The sequence below is a fragment of the Amia ocellicauda genome, chromosome 8 (assembly GCF_036373705.1).
Source record: "Amia ocellicauda isolate fAmiCal2 chromosome 8, fAmiCal2.hap1, whole genome shotgun sequence".
In the NCBI taxonomy this organism is placed as follows: domain Eukaryota; kingdom Metazoa; phylum Chordata; class Actinopteri; order Amiiformes; family Amiidae; genus Amia; species Amia ocellicauda.
Genome location: NC_089857.1, coordinates 11,731,340 through 11,751,414, shown reverse-complemented (window position 1 = coordinate 11,751,414; position 20,075 = coordinate 11,731,340). Strand labels below are relative to the sequence as shown.

The 20,075-nt window shown below is 37.7% G+C and overlaps 1 protein-coding gene across 1 annotated transcript in view; it reads left to right on the top strand.

Moving 5' to 3' along the window:
• The first annotated feature begins 2,441 nt into the window (after window positions 1-2,441).
• Window positions 2,442-20,075, top strand: part of arid3c (AT rich interactive domain 3C (BRIGHT-like)) — a 108,938-nt gene continuing 91,304 nt past the window's right edge. Inside the window, exons 1-2 of the mRNA XM_066712036.1 lie at window positions 2,442-2,865; window positions 3,628-4,284. Coding sequence (XP_066568133.1) covers window positions 2,827-2,865; window positions 3,628-4,284 — 696 coding nt within the window. The 5' untranslated portion in view covers window positions 2,442-2,826. The remainder of the gene's footprint in view (window positions 2,866-3,627; window positions 4,285-20,075) is intronic.

Sequence of the window (20,075 nt, the reverse complement as noted above, 5' to 3'; positions counted from 1 at the left end):
AAGAGTTTGTTTAGGCTGAGGTGAATTAAATGCAACCTCAGTGGACCAGCCCTGTCTCAAGGTGTCCAGCTTAACATAAATAACTTTCTGAGAAATCACCAGATAAAATAGTTATGGGTAATTCAATACGTGTGTGTCACTGTGTGTGTGTAGGCTTTGTTTGTTTTCTTTGAACAAAATAGATTTGCACAAATGTATATCATGCACAAGGGCATTCAAACAATTGGTTATCTTCTGCAAACAATACAGGTTTTATATATATAAGTTTCAGGTATATGTCAAAAATATACATCAATATGTTACTTTGTGTGTTTTATTCCATGAGGGTTAACGAATAGCTTTATTTTAAAGTGTCTTTGTAAAAGGTGAAAAATACACAACAAAGTTGTTGTTCTTTATTTTGCTTGAACAATTTTCATTTTTACCATACCGAGAGCTAGACCAGTGAACTCACGGACGTACTGGAGAAAGCTCTCATTTATATCATATGTGGAAATAACTGAGGGTTTAATAACCTTATGTTTGTGGTGACATCAGCTACGGGAACATACGTACATACCAAAACATTCCCCTATATTGTTTTCATTTCACACAATGTTCTGTTTACTCTGCTCCACACCTTCCCTGTGCTGATCACAGCAAGCAGGACAAGACAATATGCGTGTAAATTAAACCCAGGATTTAGGATAGTGAGTGTGGACGGTTAGGCACAGGGTGTATGTGTTTACAAAGCCACTCTCTGGGTTTGTTTTGTCAGATGCCTTTACAACTGACTACAGGAGGTTTTAGTTGTGAGCTTGTGGGAAAGGATGAGCTGTGAATGTCTTACAGATCCTCTCACTTGCACACAGAAAAGTTACAGTGTTATTCAGATTATAAGGCAGTTTTCAGCTAATTGAGGATCTCTTACTACAGAAGTACAATAATATTACGTTTTATTGTTGATGGTTACAAGCAATGTTGAATGACAAGATTCTTGTTATAATGTATAAAAATGGTTTCATAACACACAAAATACATGTTTTCAGTTAGGAGAGTAGATTGTTGCTCTAGCAAGAGCGGCAGCAGTGCTGTGATGTAGAGTGAAGTAGAGATACCTGGATGGGTGAAGAGAACGTGTGGCACAAGGAAGATCGACCAAAGTACTTCAGTATATAATGGGACTCTTCCAAAATACCCTTATAGTCAGTAAATATGATGTTTATTTCTATTAATTCTATAAATTATGTGAGTTTAACACTATAAAGTATCTATTTCAAGGGTTGCCACTTGGCCAAATAATTCCATGTTATTTTGAGATGGGATATTTTTTTTTTAAATGGCAAAGTACTAAAGTAAATAAATTGATAATGCTGTACTATCCCGAGGTATTCTGAAACAACAGTAGTTTTAATTCAGTTCAAACGCATTTTGAATAATGTGTCTTTCCATGTATTTGAATATTCAGTTTTTCTAGTAAATACATGTATTTCTCTAGTTGATACACATTCCCAAGGTTAAATACATAGTATTGATCAGCTGTCTAGATTGGTAGTGAGAATAATAAAATCAACTATGCTAATTAAGACTATACCACTCATTCAAAATATATGGATTGCAAATTACAAATATTTTAACATTAATCCAAGTGAAGACTTCTTTTTTATTATTAATTTAAATAATTACTGCTTTGCGTTATGATGCCCAATTATCAATATACTAAAATACTATTTAACAGCCACATTACACCAGGTGATCCACTTCATAAATTGGGCAGTTGGTGGGCCATATATGACCGAGCACAAAGTGAAAACCTATTGGAAAACACGGCCATATGTTTGAAATCAGGAGTGAGGTTCTCTGGAGATTTACATTACGCAGCCGATGAGTACATTTGTCAGCATGTTTGTGTCACTTCAAGGGGTATAAGACTCAGCTTTTGGGATTTTTATTATTTTTTACTGAATGACATCACTAACTCAGAAGTTAGTATTACCATCTCCTGTATTAATACTTTCACCACAGGGAACTGGTCTGGGACAGATGTAGGCTAATTTACTGTCTTTTTGTCTTGCAACTTCAGTGTGAAATTACAATGCAAGACAGACATATCTTGAAATTACTTATCACATGGCATAAATTAAAAAAAAACCAACTTATATACTATTATACACTATCTAAACATGTGTTTTTAACATACTGTACTAGCTGATTTGTCTGTATATGTGTGTGGAGGAATTGAATGTGTCTTTTATATGTGTGAAGACTCAAAACAGGTGAATTGCAAACTGAATTGTAAGATTGTATTCATTTATTCGATTCAAATAAAAACAAGGGGAAAAAAAAGAAAAAGCTTGGATCGTTTAGGTCAAACTGTGTATTTCTGTGCATGTTTTTCTATCAGTCCAGTTTGTGTTTGAAGTCATTTGTGAATCAGAAGCCACTCTATCCGTTATGGATCTCTGAATCCCCTATAGCAGTGCTGTCCGGAGGGAGAGGACCCTCCCCTGTCATTGCCTGTATCCACTATGAGAGCTCCCTCTCTCTGGCTGTTAAACTGTATTATTTCCCTGGCTGTCAGGAGACCCTGCCCTCTCCATTTATCACTCCATTGACGTGCTGTTAGCAAATGTGAGCAGAAGGGCTGATCTCTCGCCGAGGAGGTCACTCTGGCTCTGGCTGCCACTTGTTGCCAAAAGACTTCAAGACTCACCGCATATTCATCTTTCAATCAAATCCTAGCCTAGGCAGATCTCCATGTGCAAACAGGAATACACCCACATCTAACTTTTTTGAAGGGGATATTATCTGACTATTGAACATTGCATTACAATCCACGGAAGCAGCATGGTTGATAACACCAGCATAGCAACTAAATCTGCCTTGGTAAGCATCCGATCTTGCATTGGGACCCTGTGGAGTTTGATCGTCTTTATGCTTTACAGGATATATGAGCTTGACTGAGGATTTCAGCATTTTCAGGTTCTTTCAATCAAATCTGTGGCTATTACTACCTAATATTGTACGCATGTGGGGGCATGAAGTGCCCATGCCAGAGCTCGCTGAAGTGAACAGTGCGCAAAAAAGTTTGGATCTTATTGTGTCGCTGTTAGTCTTACTGAATGCAATATATATTATGCGATGTATGTAACGTGTTTTACGGATTATTTTCGCAAAAGTTGGATAACAAATAGAGTAGGACGTCTTATTATAAGAGCGCAAGTTAGTGCCAGCTGTAATGCCTGACTAACTGTTCAATCTCCGCGGTATTCATATATATTGGAAATGTTTATTTTTGTAATAGTTAACAGTCAAACCTTAACTTTAAAGTAACTGGCAGGCTACATAGACGTCAGAACCAATAGCCCACCGGAGAAGAGTTGAGCAATACCAAGTGTAGCAAACTGCATACAAACTGAGCAATGTCTGGCAACCCCGTGTCCGCAGTGCGAGCTCGTCCGGTTCTGCCGCGTTCGGCGTGGTTAGCGAGCAGCGGGACCCGGGCGCTGCTCTGCGCTTTCTGCGCTTTCTGCGCAAAACTCCCCGCACCGTTTCTGTCCGTTGGTTTGTGTAGTTGTTTGTTTGCCACAAGCCACTTGCTGCTGCTTTCCCATCATTTACATCTGCTCTCTTGTCTTCTCCGTCCAGCAAGCCGCTTTCTCCTCCGCGAACACCCTTCCTCTGCTGGTCTCCAGCGCCTCCGCGCACGGCCCCTTCCCCGGCTCGCAGGCGCAGCCGTCCGCTGGCGGCATGAAGCTGGAGGCGGTCATGGAGAACCTGCAGCGGCAGCAGGCGGCGCGCCTAGCCCTGGAAGAGAAGCTCCGGCAGGCGGAGAAGGACAAGGAGATCCGGTCCATGGTGGAGACGCAGATCCAGCAGCAAGCCCTGGCTTTCCGGCACTACCAGGCGGCGGTGCGCGGCTCCTTCGCCGCAGGAATAGCCGGTGCGTGTCCGGAGAGGCGGCAGACCCAGCAGACCCAGCCTCGGCTCTCAGACTCAGACACGGAGGACGAACTGGAGGGGGACCGTGGCGGGGAAGATGGACTCCGGGACCTCGAAGAAGACGAACTGGAAGACGAGGCAGTCATGGATGAAGACCTGGAAGGGGACTTGCATCACTTTCAGCCCCGCCACCCGCTCCCAGCGGGGCCGGGACAGTCTCCCAAGGGCGCCCCTGTGCCTGTGCTCTCCAGGGTCGGCCAGCCTCAGTACCCCGTCCCGGGACAGTGCGACTCCCCGGGTGGAGCGGCGCAGCAAGCACAGCCGCAGCATCACGAGTGGACGTACGAGGAGCAGTTTAAACAGGTACTACTTCTACTTTTTGTAATTTATTTTATATGTGCATGTCATGTGTGATTTAACAGTATTACAGCTGAGTCAAGGTGAAATTACTCGAAGAAGTCAGCTTCTCCCAGTTTAACAGAAGTGTTTTAATTGGGATAATAAGCTACAGTCCAGCGATTGGTATATTCAAATATGTTATTGAAATTATTTAGAGTCACAGGCCTCTATTTTGCTAAGGTTCCTATATGGGGGGTTATAACTTTTAATCACACAACTCACATCTTTTCAAATTAAGGTATCAGAAGAACATTCAATTAATGTATTTCCAAAGTATGAAACGATTTTCCAATATTTAGTTTAATGACAATTAGATGAATTACCTAACGAGAAAACGCACACAACACTATTTAAATAGTGAAGCACGAAATCAGGATATGGCCTATATATATATATATATATATATATATATATATATATATATATATATATATATATATATATATATATATTGTCTGCATTTCCTCCTAAATGTAGACTTGGTGTAGTTAACCTTAACCGCATTGTACCACTGTTTGCTCAAAAATGACGTTTTCCGCCTTGGTGGCCTGGTGAAATAGGAAAGCAACAGTCGGTAAAGCAAGTTAATAGTACTCTAGATTTAATTGATATTTATATTTACTTAAAACCAGAAAACCCAACTTGTGACCTGTGTTATGAGCCAGAACATAAAAGCAGAATGATTTGGCACAAAAGTCGTATATGTACGTCGTTATTGGCACGCTTAATTGTTCGATTAATTGCAATTAATCGTTGCCAAGTTTTTGTTTTCGTAGTTTTAACTGATCTGTTGCTTTAATCGGGTTTCTCATTAAAAGCCACTGGAGTAAAATGACACTCATAGGGACAGCGATGGTGTGATTTGATTGATCCAGGTTGATGTTTTGTGCTGACATTAGTTATTATTGGATTATTTTTTTTCCTCACGTAGGCATGAACATGGGAATGATGATTTGTAAATGGTTTGGTTTCACGCACATGAGGTTAAAATATGTGGTGCGCCATCACTGTAGACTAGCCATATATGTGTGTGTGTGTGTGTGTTATCCCCATAAATGACTCAATTTACATGAATCCTCACATGTTGACCATTTCAGATACTTCTATATATATTGTTTCAAGTTATTCAAATCAAGAGTTGTGTTGTTTTGTTGCTGTGCAGAATCCAGTATATCTCATGTTCTTCAACCCATTGTATTTGTGTACCTGGCTTTAGATACACATCTTAATTGTTCCATTATTTAGGGATGCATTTGTTCCTGCACCAACACAAATCTGTGTTTCTCAGTGAGTGTGGACTGACATGTCCTCAGTTATTTATGATATATAATTTAGGAGCATCACTAAATGTAATAAGTACATTAGGAGCTGCATTAGTATGTGCATTAATGCAGCTAAGGGCATGGAAATGCAATTCAAATAAGGGAAACTACCTTGATAGAGCCCATAAAGTAGAAATTAGGCTGTATGACATCAGTGTCTTCATGTTTTTCAAATAGACTTTGCTTTCGGCACAACAATACACATACTGTATATTTGTTTTAAATATTAATGTAATATTTGAATGTAACATCTGTTTGTTTTGCATTTGATGAATGATGACACAAATGACTCCCTATTTTTAAATGGAAGTTAGACGTTTTTATGTAACTATGATTAATTCCACCGACACACTCATTTTGTGTTATTCTCCTTTTCCCAAAACTACCTGAAGTCTTTTAATCTTCTTATACATTTTACATATGTTGTCATAGAAATAAAACCAAGTGATTTGAAGGTGTAGTCAAATGTTTTGACTAATACAAGAATATATATATATATATATATATATATATATATATATATATATATATATATATATTTATACACACACATACATTTCAACAATTGTAAAAGAAAATACAGTTATACAAAACAAAGCATAAATAATCAAATAACATCAACGTGATTGAAATACCAAGAGAAACCAATATACAATAATAAACATACATATCATAACCATCCATTTGATAAAAAAGACAATTTATTCAATTTATTCAACCAACGTTTTTGACAGACTAAGTAATTTGCAGCAATACATCATATGAATGATGACAAAATTGAAGATTAGATAATTTGCTATTTTGTAACTATGGGTTTCCTTTCGTTAATGTTAATTCCTTGTGTATCAGATGAGTATGAATGAGAGCTTTAAAAATGTAGGGTTATTTCTAAAAAACTATTATCTTTACATATGGGAACCAATTAACTCTATTAAATAATAATATGACTACTAATAATAACTTTTATGATTCAAAGACATGCTGGAATACATAAAAAGATGGCCGTGGATAATCTGTGGTTAAGCAGACTGAATGGAGCCAGTTTCCTAAGCATGTTTCAAAGTTGCAAAACTAAACCACATTTAAAGGCAATAAATTGAACTCTGGAAATAGAAACAAGATGTGGCTTTATATGAAAAATAATAAACTGTCATTAAACTGTCAGTAATTTAATCTAAATTAATGGTCACAAATGAACCTGTGTTTAATCTTATATTCCTAGAAAAATAAAGGCTTTCTGAAAACATGGATAATTTACTAAATTGTGTTAACTATGTAGTCATCACTTATTTAAAACAGAATATACGGCAGCATTGTTTTTTAATGCTCTTGAAAGATAGAAAAAATAAAAAAATGTATGGTTTAATTGCACAAACCAAAATGACTAATGCCCGATTTAAATGATTTTGTTTTTATGTATAACATTCACATCAGTCCTTTCTCTGAATCTTTTGTAACTTTTAGGAAGCCTTCTCTGTAGATCAAGATTCAGATTCAAAGAGCAGATCGCATTATATATAATACGTGAAACATCACTAACTGTATAAACTAGAGCACAAAAAAATGAATTCAACTAGTGAGGATAGATTGTATTTGAATCCTGTACCTCCACTTTAGAAATGTAAGAGTCTGCACATAAAGGCACATTTGAAAAACAGTTAATAAAACCTTGCCCAATATTATACAGTATTTGAATCGATAAATAGAACAAGTGTAAAGCAAATAGCTAGACTGATTTGTTCTCTGGTTGTGTTTGTGTGGTTTGTGGATTTGTGTTGGGGATGGGCTCTGTTTTGGTTGTAATTACTGTGTCACAGAAAAAAAGAGACATGGGGAGTTGGCAAGAGAGCAAGAAATTGGGCCTGTTGGCATTCCAGGTTGGCTCACACCCAAATATACAGGGATCTCCCTCACTGACTGAGTGTGTAGGCAAGCAGCCAAACGGTTACGAAGCAGAAGCAAACCTCACAGCAGCTCGGGCAGATGCTACAGCTGTAGGACACAAAAGGCCAACAGGCAACAATTTAATAGATGTTATCCTTTTATTTTCTGCCACAATAAGGGCTTTAAACAATTGGAACCGTAAACCGTCCCTGTAATTATATTGTGCAAGACTAGCTCGTGAATAGTAATAAAACAAAAATATGAGACAAAAGTGTTAAATGACCGTTGTGTTGCTTGTTTCTCCTTTGTTTATCTAATTTCTAATGTAGAAAAGAGAGCAATCAGAAAGACAGAGTGGCTTGCGATGAGGTTGAAATATGAAGCACATACATATTTAGAAGCAATCTGTACCATTTCAAATGAACTTCTAGCTCTGAAATGAATATTTTTTCTGTTTGGCACTATTGTGATTGTAAAGAGAAATCTCATTGTCCCAGCTTACACTGCAACGTGCGCTGTGACATAAACAATGTGTTTTCAATCTCTTATCTTCATAGAAATGCTGAAGAGAATGGTTTGCTAGGCTCTGGCATTGCTTTGTTTTAACAGGATAGACCATTGGTGCCAATGGCTTTTAATTTTAGCACTGATCAGGCAGTGCGTAATGCAAACTAGGGCAATTCATTTGTCCCTACACAGCACCTGTCTTTATAATAAACGCCAAATAACACTGACAGTTCCACAGTGGACAGAGATAAATTCCAGTATAATCACCCTGTTGGCTAACATACAAACCATTCTAATAAAACTGTATTTATGTTTTCTCTCCGTGGATAGTAATCCCCCTCTCGTAGCAATCAGCCTCTCCTGCACCTTTGTTTGGGGATTGCGTTTGATCACCCCACTGCTCTCCCGCTCTCACAGCAGTGTTTTGCAAACATTAAAACACACAGAATGACTTTTTCCCATAACAAGTAATTTACTCTCAGGCTGAAGCGGGGGGATGGGCTAGCTGTTCCAATGTATGGTTTCACTCAAGAGGCCTCAATTAAGCAATTCCCCTTTTTTCTTCTCCTTCCCTAGTTTAGATAATCTTTTATTTTAAATAAGTCGAAGATGATTACAAAAAGGTCTATAAATCATCTTTTGTTAATATCTTAATTGGGCTGCATTGTACAAACATTAAGTAATAAAGGCACTCTGCCTCTCCCTCTCTCTCTCTCTCTCTCTCTCTCTCTCTCTGAAAATGTTTTAGTTGTGTGGCTTCGCTGTGTGTCGCTGACATTTCAAAACAAGCCCTCATTTTGCTTGAGTTTAAAATGGTCATGAAAGAACCAACGTTATTGAAAAAGGCGGAAATTAAGCAACAGTTAAAACCCCAGTGAAGTTAAAATAATAATGGTCAAACAGGCTTTGCTAATAGACTGGGCAGAAATATCTTATTTTATTGCAAGGCCACTCCTTTCCTCAGGGTCTGATCTGGCTTATGAACCAAAGGTTAGAGATTAGTGCTTTGTAGTGTGTTTTATGTCAAAGGCGTAGTAATATTATGAAGATACACTCTCTCAAACACAGAAACAGAAGGTTTAAGCAATGATTAAGAGCTGTTATCCTGTGATATTTTTAAAGGTCTATTTAGAGAGGACTCAAATGACCTGCACAGCCTCTGCCTCTGCCCCCAACATGGCCGTGAATGAGAGAGCTTGTTTGGGCATCTTAGTAGACACACGTGTGACTTAACTTGTGCAAAATGCTTAGAATGTGCTTTTCTATATGTATGTTGTTCTTTCTTTCTTTCTTTCCTCACTCCTTGATTATGCAGTCCGGGTTTATGTTTCGCTAGAGCCGCACAGCATGGAGTCCTGTGAAGCTAAAACATATGCATGAAGTAAATTCTCCATATGGCAGAGAGCTTGATTTCAGTCAGCATCAGGGGGCTCAGGGCAGTCTATATGGGCGTTTGACAGCTGCACTTCAGTTTTAGCCTTGCCCTGGCATTACAAATATTTAATAGCGTGCTGAATTCTATCACTGCGTTATTACTTTTATATTAGTGGTGCTACAGGGACAGCTGGAATGGTAGCTATAAAAGACGGGCAGGACTGGGGATGGGGGTGTCAGGATATTACATTTTAATGCTGTGTTTGCTGAAGCTTCGGTCTTCACTTGAGCTGTGCTGAAAAAAGTAAACTTGATCCATAACTTAAGCAAGAAGTGGTAATAAACTGCCTATGTGGAGCAGCACAATATGCCATTCAAGCACCATGTTGTCTCTGCAAATGGGTCTTTTTCATTAAACAGTGGCTGGCTCACTTGTTTAAACACCATCCCTGATGTGGGTGTTACATTTTAATTACTCTGCCTTGGAATTTGTGCAGCTCCCTGCAAAAGCCACTTTCTCTGTGAAATACGGCCATTTGGCCAAGACATCACTTCCTTTTTGTTTTTTTCTTTCTTGTATTGTTGCATTTCTGGGGCTGTTTACCATCACTCAATTAGATACTAAAATGTATTTCCTTATTATTTTACTTTGTCTGGATTATGGCTGGATTTTCACCAGATTGCTTTTGCAAGCCTAGGCCCTTTGCAGATACAATTTACTCTGACCAATACAGCTGAGATTTCCTGGTTCATTTTCCAGGTGGGGAGGGCCCACGGGGGATCGCTCTGTCAGGCAGAAGAGTGAGAAGTGATTTGGTACAGCTCATCCACTGCATGACTGGTTAAGCTGATTTAAAGACAGGGATTTTAGTTTCCCTGTACAACTCATCTACCTGTGCTGAAAGTATTTTTTTTTGTGTGTTGGTGGGGGGTTATCCTTATACTCTGGTATTCCAGGGTTTTTGAAACATGGCTGGTAAAAAGTGTTTTTTCCACAAGGGACGCTGTTGAATCGAATACGGCGTGTGCACATCACATGGTTAGTCAACTAGAAAGAACTGAAAAGCTGGCATTAGAGGCCTGAGCTCACCCATTCAGCACTCCATCACTACGCCAGCACAACCTGCTAACAACACGGCAGCGGTGCAGATTTGTATGATTTGCAAGCCAATGCCTACCTGGGCCAGAAACCAGCACTTTACATCAGCTATCCTTAGCCGCCCGCACATGTGGGTGAACCCAGACGGACTTCTGCCTAGAAACACAACTCGTGGGGCAAGCGTTGTCTTCAGATCCACGACAATGGTTGGCGATGACATTGTGTTATCATGCATTTGCAGTAGACACGATTTTTAACACCCTTTGTCCAGCTACCTAATTAAACCCACATTATTTTTCCTTTGGGTCTGCTGTTGCACAGATGCATTCAGGAGCAGGAAATTAATTCCCAATGAAATCCCAAACTAGAGACGATTTACAAGCCCCCAGTGCTGTTTGTAACAGTATCCCAGGGAGAATGGGCCGTGCTATTGCTTTGACAGCCCGCCTCACGACAGAATACCACCCTGCCAGACAGCTTGCTCCGTATATTTATATGCCAGTGAATTTGAGTAGTGCATGCCAAGTGCACCTTTCATAATTTGAAAGCCCACCTAATAAACCCACAGCCAGAGCAAATGTGAGTGGTAAATGTAGATTAGAGTTCAGTCCATTTTCACATCTGTTGTCCTGAAACTAGAGTGCAGCTCCCCTGTTTTAGGGTGGAAGCCCTTGAATGTAAGTCTCACTGCACTTATAACACATAATAAGTGAATGACAGAGGGCATGCCTCTGCCTTGTGGTTCCCTCTGTGTAGTGTTATTTTGTGGATTGTCAGATGTTTCCAGAAAAGTACTATATGTACAGTACAGTAAGTACTACCTGCAAACCGGTAATGTCTTGACATTGTTGCTTAAGTACACATGAAGAAAACCTGGTTCGTAAGTACTAATTCTATAAGTAACAGTATATTAAAGGTGTCAAGGCTTGTAATGCATACGTACTATATACAGTACTTAGTAATAGTAGCTAGTCTACGGATTTACTCCATATGGCAGCTCGTGTCACCATTCATTAGGGTGAGGGGTGCTTGAGTAGGATGCAGTGGAACCGAGCATTGAGTGTCTTAGTTTTCAGGTCAGCATTAGATACACTTGTTTCCAGGAATAGCACTTTCATGACCCCCCTACACTTATCGCTCAATCTGGTGCAACCCCAATTGGTTGTGTTCCCATTATTTCTCATACTATGTACTTTCAGCTTATCAGACCTATTTAAAATCCTCTTTCATAGTTTCAGAAACCCAATCGATAAATCACCGGTACCAAAGAGAAAAGTACAAAACAATGAACAACAACAACAAAACATGAAACATTTGTATTTCAGAGGGTGAACAGGAGGATTTATTTTCCTCAGACATGTAGTATGCAGTAAGAAGCTGTTTTTGTACCTCTGTCATATCAATATCCCAGCACACTTCTCATTTTGTAAATAACATAGACTTCTTGGGTTACTATATTAAGTAATTTTTTCTCTTATTCACAGCATCTTTTTTTTTATCGTGGAAGGTCTCTTTGTTTTACATTTGAAAACTGTCACTGTCGCTTAATAATTATAGCCCAGGTTCGGTCAGCCCTGAAGCATAAGATAATTATATATAGATATATGTCAAAATAACTTTTTCAATGTAATATGTACATCTCATTTGAAAAACTAGTTCCTGTTAAGCATTTCTATGGCCATAAGGCAGTGTATTAAGAAGGGGAAGTCAGAAAACAGAGTTACATGAATTTTAAAACATTTATGAGTCAAAACCGTTTGTGTGTGAGTTGCAGTTTAGTCAAATTGTGTGTTCCTAGCTGTCAGTTGAGGAATTATAGGCCTATCTGTCTGTTCAGACAACAGTGTTATTTAATGATCTTCGAAGAATAGGGTTACCTGCAGGAAGTTTCCTTTTAATTGTGTGGGAGGAAATAATGTAATTATGACATACTTTAATAGAGTATACTGCTGAGAATGAATAAATGAATGGAAGACATCAGATGGACAGAATTCATTCTTGTCAAAGTTAGTTTGGGCGTTGTAAAATGTTTTTCATTCAGGAAATTCATTAGTTGAGAAATACCATGAATGCTAATATATATAGTGTGTCTACAAATGGCTTAATTAATGTTATGACAGATTACAGCGAAGATGATATAGGGCTCTGTTTTTGACCAGACAGAGGGAATATTGAATCTGAAGTATTTTACCTTCATATTCTATTGTACGGTACTGCAGACTGATTTGGTTATTTTTGCTTAACACTTTTATAGAATGATTCTTAGACAAGATGACAAGAAGTTAAGAAAGATATAGGCCTAGGCTAAATTATGTTTTAAATCAAAATACAAAATCTCCTTCCAAGATGTTAATGTAATACCCACAGACCAAGCAAGACCTAGATTTTTATTTGTAGGTTTTTAAGCCTTGCGTCACCCACAGATGTTCATTGTATTGTTTCCTGAATCAGGAAGGCTGGGTTTTCAGGCCTTGAAATCACATTGTGGTAATCGCACCTCTTACTCCTGAGCCCCCCGCTACTTGTGTGACCACCCCTACCCATAAACCAGTTGTTTCTGTCTTGTTAAGTACTAGATTGAGTGAAATCTGGGGCTGTCACATGTGATTTCATTCTCAGATTAATCCAATGCACCTGTGGTGTGAAGATCAGGTATTTGGGAGATCGAACGTGCTGACCCGTGTTCTGTGATCTGAAGCCAACCTGTCTGCACAGAAGGACGGAAATCTGTTTCATTCGACGGGAGAAATAAAAAGGGTGTGTGTGGGGGGGCTGCGGGGTGAAAGGGCCTCAGTTTCCTTTCAGCCATATGATTCATGGCTTGAAATTAAGCATACTATGACATCCTGTGACTTGGTGTGGAAAAGCCATGAATAATAAATAAGACAAGGCGCAAATTAACCCGTGCTAATCCAGGAGACCGGAGTGTTTATTTTGATTGTCGATCAGTACGGCAGCACGGGGCTTGAGAGCTCTGCTGGGGGGGAGCTTCAGCAGCTTCGGATGACAGGGAGACTGAATTGAACAAACCTTTCAACTTTGTTAAGAGAAAGGCATATTTTGCATCTGCATGCAAATGACAGACATTGAGAGGGCAAAATGCGTTCCTCATTTGTTTGCCCTCCCTGTGTTGAATCAGGGAACAGAGAGTGGGGCTTGGAAACTCATTCAGCTTGTCCTCTTAGGTCTTGCTTATACAGTTCAAGAATTGCTTGTTTTCCTTTTTGGGCCAATCTATATTCAGTTTAGTCTATACATTCAATTAGATATTTTTAGACAAGTTTAATATATATATATATATATATATATATATATATATATATATATATATATATATATAATATTTATATATTTATATCTGTAGATGTTGGCACTGTAGATTATTTACATTCTGGTTAGCAGAAACTCATCAGTCTGGTGGCTAGAAGCAATTTGTTTGCTGACAAGAATTTCATTTCACTGACATTTTTCTGAGCGTAAGGTACATAACAGAAGGTAATTGGTATGAATTTAAAATGATCTTCTTCTTCAGGTCACTTTAGTCATATTTGCATGGTAAGCCTGGTGCTGACATTAAGAAGGTATATTTAATCTGTGGCAAAATACGTTATATCCTGAATATGTTCTAGTAACAGTTGCTATAGTGTTAATTTGCGAATGAGATGTGATTGAGAATATTACTGTGCGGCAAGATAAAGAAAACCTTTAGTGAAATAGTAATGGCTTGATACAGATGTGTAGTTTTTTTTTACCATCTGCAGGTTAAAATGAGACGCAGAGTGAAGAGCAGTCGGGATTCTGAACAGGGAAAACTAATTGAAACGGGTGTGTCAAGAGTTGCTTAATTCCTTTACTGTCTTCTTGTTTCTTCTTTGTAATGAATAACAATGTTTTAATATTAGGAAGCTGACTCTCTTAATCACAGCAGTAATTTTGTTGGTTAGAAACTTTAAATTATGGATTGATTGTTTTTACATTGTTTTGCATGTATTATTCCAATGATCATTTTGCATTCATTTTGCATTCAGTATATAACCAGCAAAAAAAAAAATTAATATGTTTTCCTTTCCTGTGTTGCATTTGCATGAGAAACTAATCGAAAGTGCATTAGACACATACATTTACACATATATGCTATAAGTTGATTTATCCAGGTTATATGTAATCATTACAATGATAAAAGTGTGTCTTTCAATATATTATTTACCGGATATCATATAACCAAAGTTCATGGAGTTAATTATTTATAACCTGTTTCCTATGAGATATGGAGGTTTGTTTTTAGTGTTTTTGGCATTTACAAATTCCTTTTCTTTATAATAATGTTGAATAACAAGCTGTCACAGTCTTTATAGAGCTTGGTCGAGTCGATACCAGCTTTGTTGTTTCATTTTAAAAGCAAGAAGATTAATCTAATGCAAATCCATGTTTGTTTAATATGAACAAACATTTTGGTTTATTGATAATAAAGACTTCACTGATGTTTTTGTGAGTGGAGATTGACATTGGTCCACAGCTCCATTGCAGAGCCAACTCCTTTGCATCCTGCAAGTAAACTACCCAATTTGAAATTTCTAGCATATTTTCAGTTGTAGCCTTTTAGAAGTGTGTAGTCTGAAAAATTCACAAACACTGCAGAAGAAACTGTGACATTTGGTTTAGGTATTCATGGTGGCTCTTCAGCTTGGCCTCTGAAGGGATGTGATACCAGCAAACCTGGACACTCCCAATGATAAGTGAAAAACTGGAGGCTATCAGGTGACTCCTTTGGTTTGCCCCCAAGGCAGCCTTTGTTGGTTACAAAACTACAATAGCTGATTAGCAATATTTTTAATCTACCAGTTTTGGTCAGGTGTGCCAGTGAAACCTCACATTCCCTGGCAGGGACAACAGTGTGGGATGTTATTTCAGTCAACTACTCAAAACAATCATTTAAAGGTGCCATATGGTTTATCATACAGTTTACTCTGGAAAATGCCATTTCCAGTTGGATTAGATCGCTGTATTATCATATGTTAATTGAAGACACATGTATTGGAGATATCACATTTTCTGAGGCAAAACAGATGTGTTTACAGATGTTTTCTTACAAATGCACAAAAACTCTTGGCTTGTTATACAAAAGCATGTTTTAGGGACTACATTAAATTCCTTGTTATATAAATGTACTAATTAAAACCCACAAAGGCTGTGGGAAATTCAGCTACTTAGCCTACCTACTGCTGATAAGTTTTGCCATCACACTCTGCATGTATTTGGTATACTGTTGCTTTCATATTGATGATGCTGAAAATGGGAATAAATGCGCAATTACGCTACACTTCGGGAATGTTCAGTATAGTTATTGTGAAATATGAGTTTTATGTTACTTTTGTTGTTATTTAAAATGTTTTCTTAACTAGGCAAATTGTATGCATTCACTTATGCAAAGGAGAGCTTATTTGCTTCTAGGTTGTTTCAAGAAACCACAAATACCCTCAATTCATTCAGAAAAAAGGCATAAAAGGTATCTTTCATCAGCTACACACTGGAGTCCAGGGTGTGAGTTTGAACATTGTGATTTGTCGGAATCTTCCAAAATGGACGATTCTGTGCAAAGCCGAGCGCCTGCCTCGCGTCAGGGCTGTTGTATGCATCTCATGCCGTCGCAGCGATTGTGGGGCTGCATATCCAAGGGAGAGGGAGAGGGAGAAACAACAGCTGTCTCTTTGATACACTGTAATGAACTGCAGCTTTAATCAGGCCCAGAATTCCTCAGCCATGTGAAACACAATTTCCCACCTCTGCTCCAGAATCAACACCAAGTGACGATACGTCTTAATGCAATCACCAGTAGCTACAGAAAGACAAAATGCTTCTTTCCCTGGTTGTCCAGAATGCCAGAGAGTCTTCTTCTGGCCAGCCCTGCACTGTTTACCATGGAAATGATAATTTTCATACTATCTGGTTAATTGGCTGTCATTGTGCTGGGAATAGGAGTAAATTGACAGGGATGTGCTACAATACTGGCATGCACATAAAAAAGTAGCAAAAAGTGGGTTCTTGGGTGCATCACTGTTTGCTGTTACCATGGTACCAGCTAAACCATTAGTAATTAATAGGAAAAACAGTGTCCCAGCTCTCAGAACAGACCCCCGAGATAGTTGTTTAACAGCCAGTCCCTGAAGTCATATGTGTCTATTGAAACTGTAAAAATGTACTGTAACTGACGACAGATAATATAACTGAAACTGAAACAGGTGCAAAAACACATACTCATATACATAAACTTGTTTTTTATGTAAAATAGGAAATTGATCTGAAATACATAAAGTAATAGGCTACTGTCTGTTTTAGAGGCTGAGAAAAATAGAATATCTATTGAATTGTAACTGGACTCAGCAAGTCTTGGAGAATTAAAGATTCATTATTAATGTTGGAGGTTGTCTAGAAGGCTCTGTTTCAGATCCAAAGCTGTAACCCAAAGATTTTACATTTGCAATTACCGGAAATCCCAAAATAAATAAGAGACACTAGGTAGGTAGTAGGTAGATTGATTGCATTCGCAGTTGACATGCTTAAAATCCCAGGCTAGAGCATTAACACTAAATTAATCCAGATAAGTTAATGTAGTTTCATTAATTTTAAATACAATTCAGTAGGTGATTTAACTGAAAAAAAACATAACTTCAAAAAATCTGTTACATGTCTGCTGTATCCCCATTTAAATTATTTCCTTGAGTAATACATTAATTCATAAATAATAGTATTAGAGCCCTACTAATACAGGTTTTTTAAGTCCGATACTGATAATTGGGAAGCACAATTTCCTGATTACCAATATATATGCTAGTATTTTTTGTTAGCATGCAAAACAGACATTTTCTAGCATGGATCCCTCAAATCTCTCTCTTGTGTCAAATATGCACCGAAGGCAGGATTTATAAATTAATAAATTAAATAAATAACCACAAAGCAAACATTGTTAAAATAAATGTATTAAATTAGAATAAGGAAGAATAAAGGAAAAATATAAAAAATGCATGTTCTATACATTAGAGGAAATAATAAGATAGTGTTCAGTGCTGGTCTGGCTTATATTTGCATTTTACACACGTAGCTCAATAGTGCCGATCGCACAGGGGCAGGTTATAGTGCGCACAGCACAGCACAGCTGCATTTGTTTAAAAAAATGTATTTAAAAATGCCCTTGAAAGTGTAACTTATTTAATATGTATGTTAAACGTATTGCAATACGATCATAGCCAAATATAATGTATAATTTCAGTTTTATCCAACATTGTGCAGAGATGTGTTTTTTTACTCATTTTCTTTAGATGTTTTACTGTGATCTGAGCATACTTGTCATTTGGAGACAGTTTTGGTTGGCTGATATCCAGTCAACATCTTCAGCGAACATTTAAGTTTTTTCTTTATTTGAATTCTTATGGTGAATTTTGAAAAGCGATTAATTAACTATATATATATTAACTCTATGACATAGTATACGGTAATCTGACAAAAATAAACAATAATCAAAACCATGGATACTCCAATGCAGCACAGCTTTCAAAAACACATTCTATTGGTTTAGAGTGTTTTAGTAAAAGACCTGTTTATTGGTCTATTAGCCCTGTGTTTCTCAGTGTAGATTTTTGTATCACCACGACGCTGAGAATCACTGTGGAGTCGGAAGCTTAAAACTAAAGCACCATAACTATGTTAAACAATAATGGTAAAAAATTATAATAACGATAGTTAAACCAAATAAACATGTATTTATTTATTGTCTGAAGTCTGACAAATGATTTATGGTAATTTGAAAAAAAAATTTGCCAAACGTTTGAGAAAATATATCGGTGCATTATCGGTGGAATATGTGCCATACAGATATTTCTGTAAAAGGCCTGTATCGGCCGATAATATCGGTGCTCCGATATATCTGTCGGGCCCTACATGGTATTAATGGTATTAAAATGAGAACATTAATATATGTGTTAGACCAGACTTAAAATAATTAATTGCTCAGAATTCTACATTGGTGTTTCTAAATATATATTTTTTACAGTATTAAGTTCCTCTAAATACAAAAGATAGAGTTCTTTTGAATACTTGGCTAACTTTTTATAGGATTTTTGCACATCGGATGAATCAGTAGATTGAAGGTCCTATAGTATCAAAAATATCTTAAAATCCCATTCACATTGTTTGTTCTGTTTATCCACACATTTTGACATTTCATGCTCTGTTTCTGTATTCTTCCCCTACAAAAATTTGATGCAAATAATTTATAAGCTAAAGTATGTTCTACTTAACTGTAGACAGGGTCCTTCCCATTCTTGATGGGAGCTGTTTTAATCTATAAGTTGACAATGATTTAATGTTGCTGATATAGCAGTTTATGATCTCCTAGGATTGGTGTCCATTTCCCCAAGTGATTACAGTTTATTTTTAGCTGATTAGGGGGGTAACCTCTTAAGGAGATGGCAGCTTGCTCTGTATAGGGTCCATTTAAATCATATCTTAACCTGACACCCATCCAGTCTGTAGCACTATAGGATTGATGTCAGAGGGGTCCTAAGGTTTGAGGGTTCTCACAGGGATAGAAAGAATAACGGTACATAAGTGAAATGCTTTTACAATACAGTGCTCCAGGGAAGCAGGATGGGTAAAACAAAGAAAAAAAATTGACCTGTACTGCTGTACCTAAGTTACACTGTTTTCGTTTCCTATTCTCAATGGCAGCTTACTCATTCAATAACTCTTTACTAGGCCATATGTTTTCCACTATCAAAGTAGTGCATGATGTTGGAAGTGTGTGAAAGACATTCACTATGTGGCAGAATGTAAGGATCTGTTTGACACCAGAACCCTACAGTAGACAGCTCTGTAGGACAAATATTGAAGTGACCTTCGGAGGTGGAGATGGAGGGGAACGTTCTTCTTCGTGATAACAGAGCGAAGCAGTTGTTCAACTTTGGAAATGAGATAGCTATATGCAGCACAAGAGACAAATAGACCTTCAAATGATAAACGTCTATACGCACACACACCCTCACACACAAACACGCCTTTCCACCCACACATTCTTCATCTAGATTAATAGAGGGAAGGGGTGTAAGGTATTTGCATAGCCATGGGGCCAGAGAGGCTCTATAAGACCTGCTTAAGGAAGATGGTATTTAAGGCATTTTATCTCCTGCAGTTGAGTTTAACTTGCAAAGGGACAATTAACTTCAAGAGTTCCCCCTTTTTTAAAGACAATCTTGACTCACCTCACACGTTGTTTAAATGTTATATGTCCTTTGTAGTCAGTCATGGACACCACTTTGCACACACTTGCAAACAATGAAAAAACAATAATTGTGGCAAGTCAACACACATTTCTGAGCAATCGCTGCACCACACCCTTGAGTACAATTTTCAGTCTTCATTGCATTTTTAATTACGGAATAATGCCTGAAGGGAAATACTGCAGTTTTGTGTTGGTCGTTTTTATGCCATGAAGGTTACTTTGTTTTCCTACACTTGGCACTTAAGTTTTCATAGAAGTTGTTAGGACTGAAAATGAATTATAATTGTGAATTATA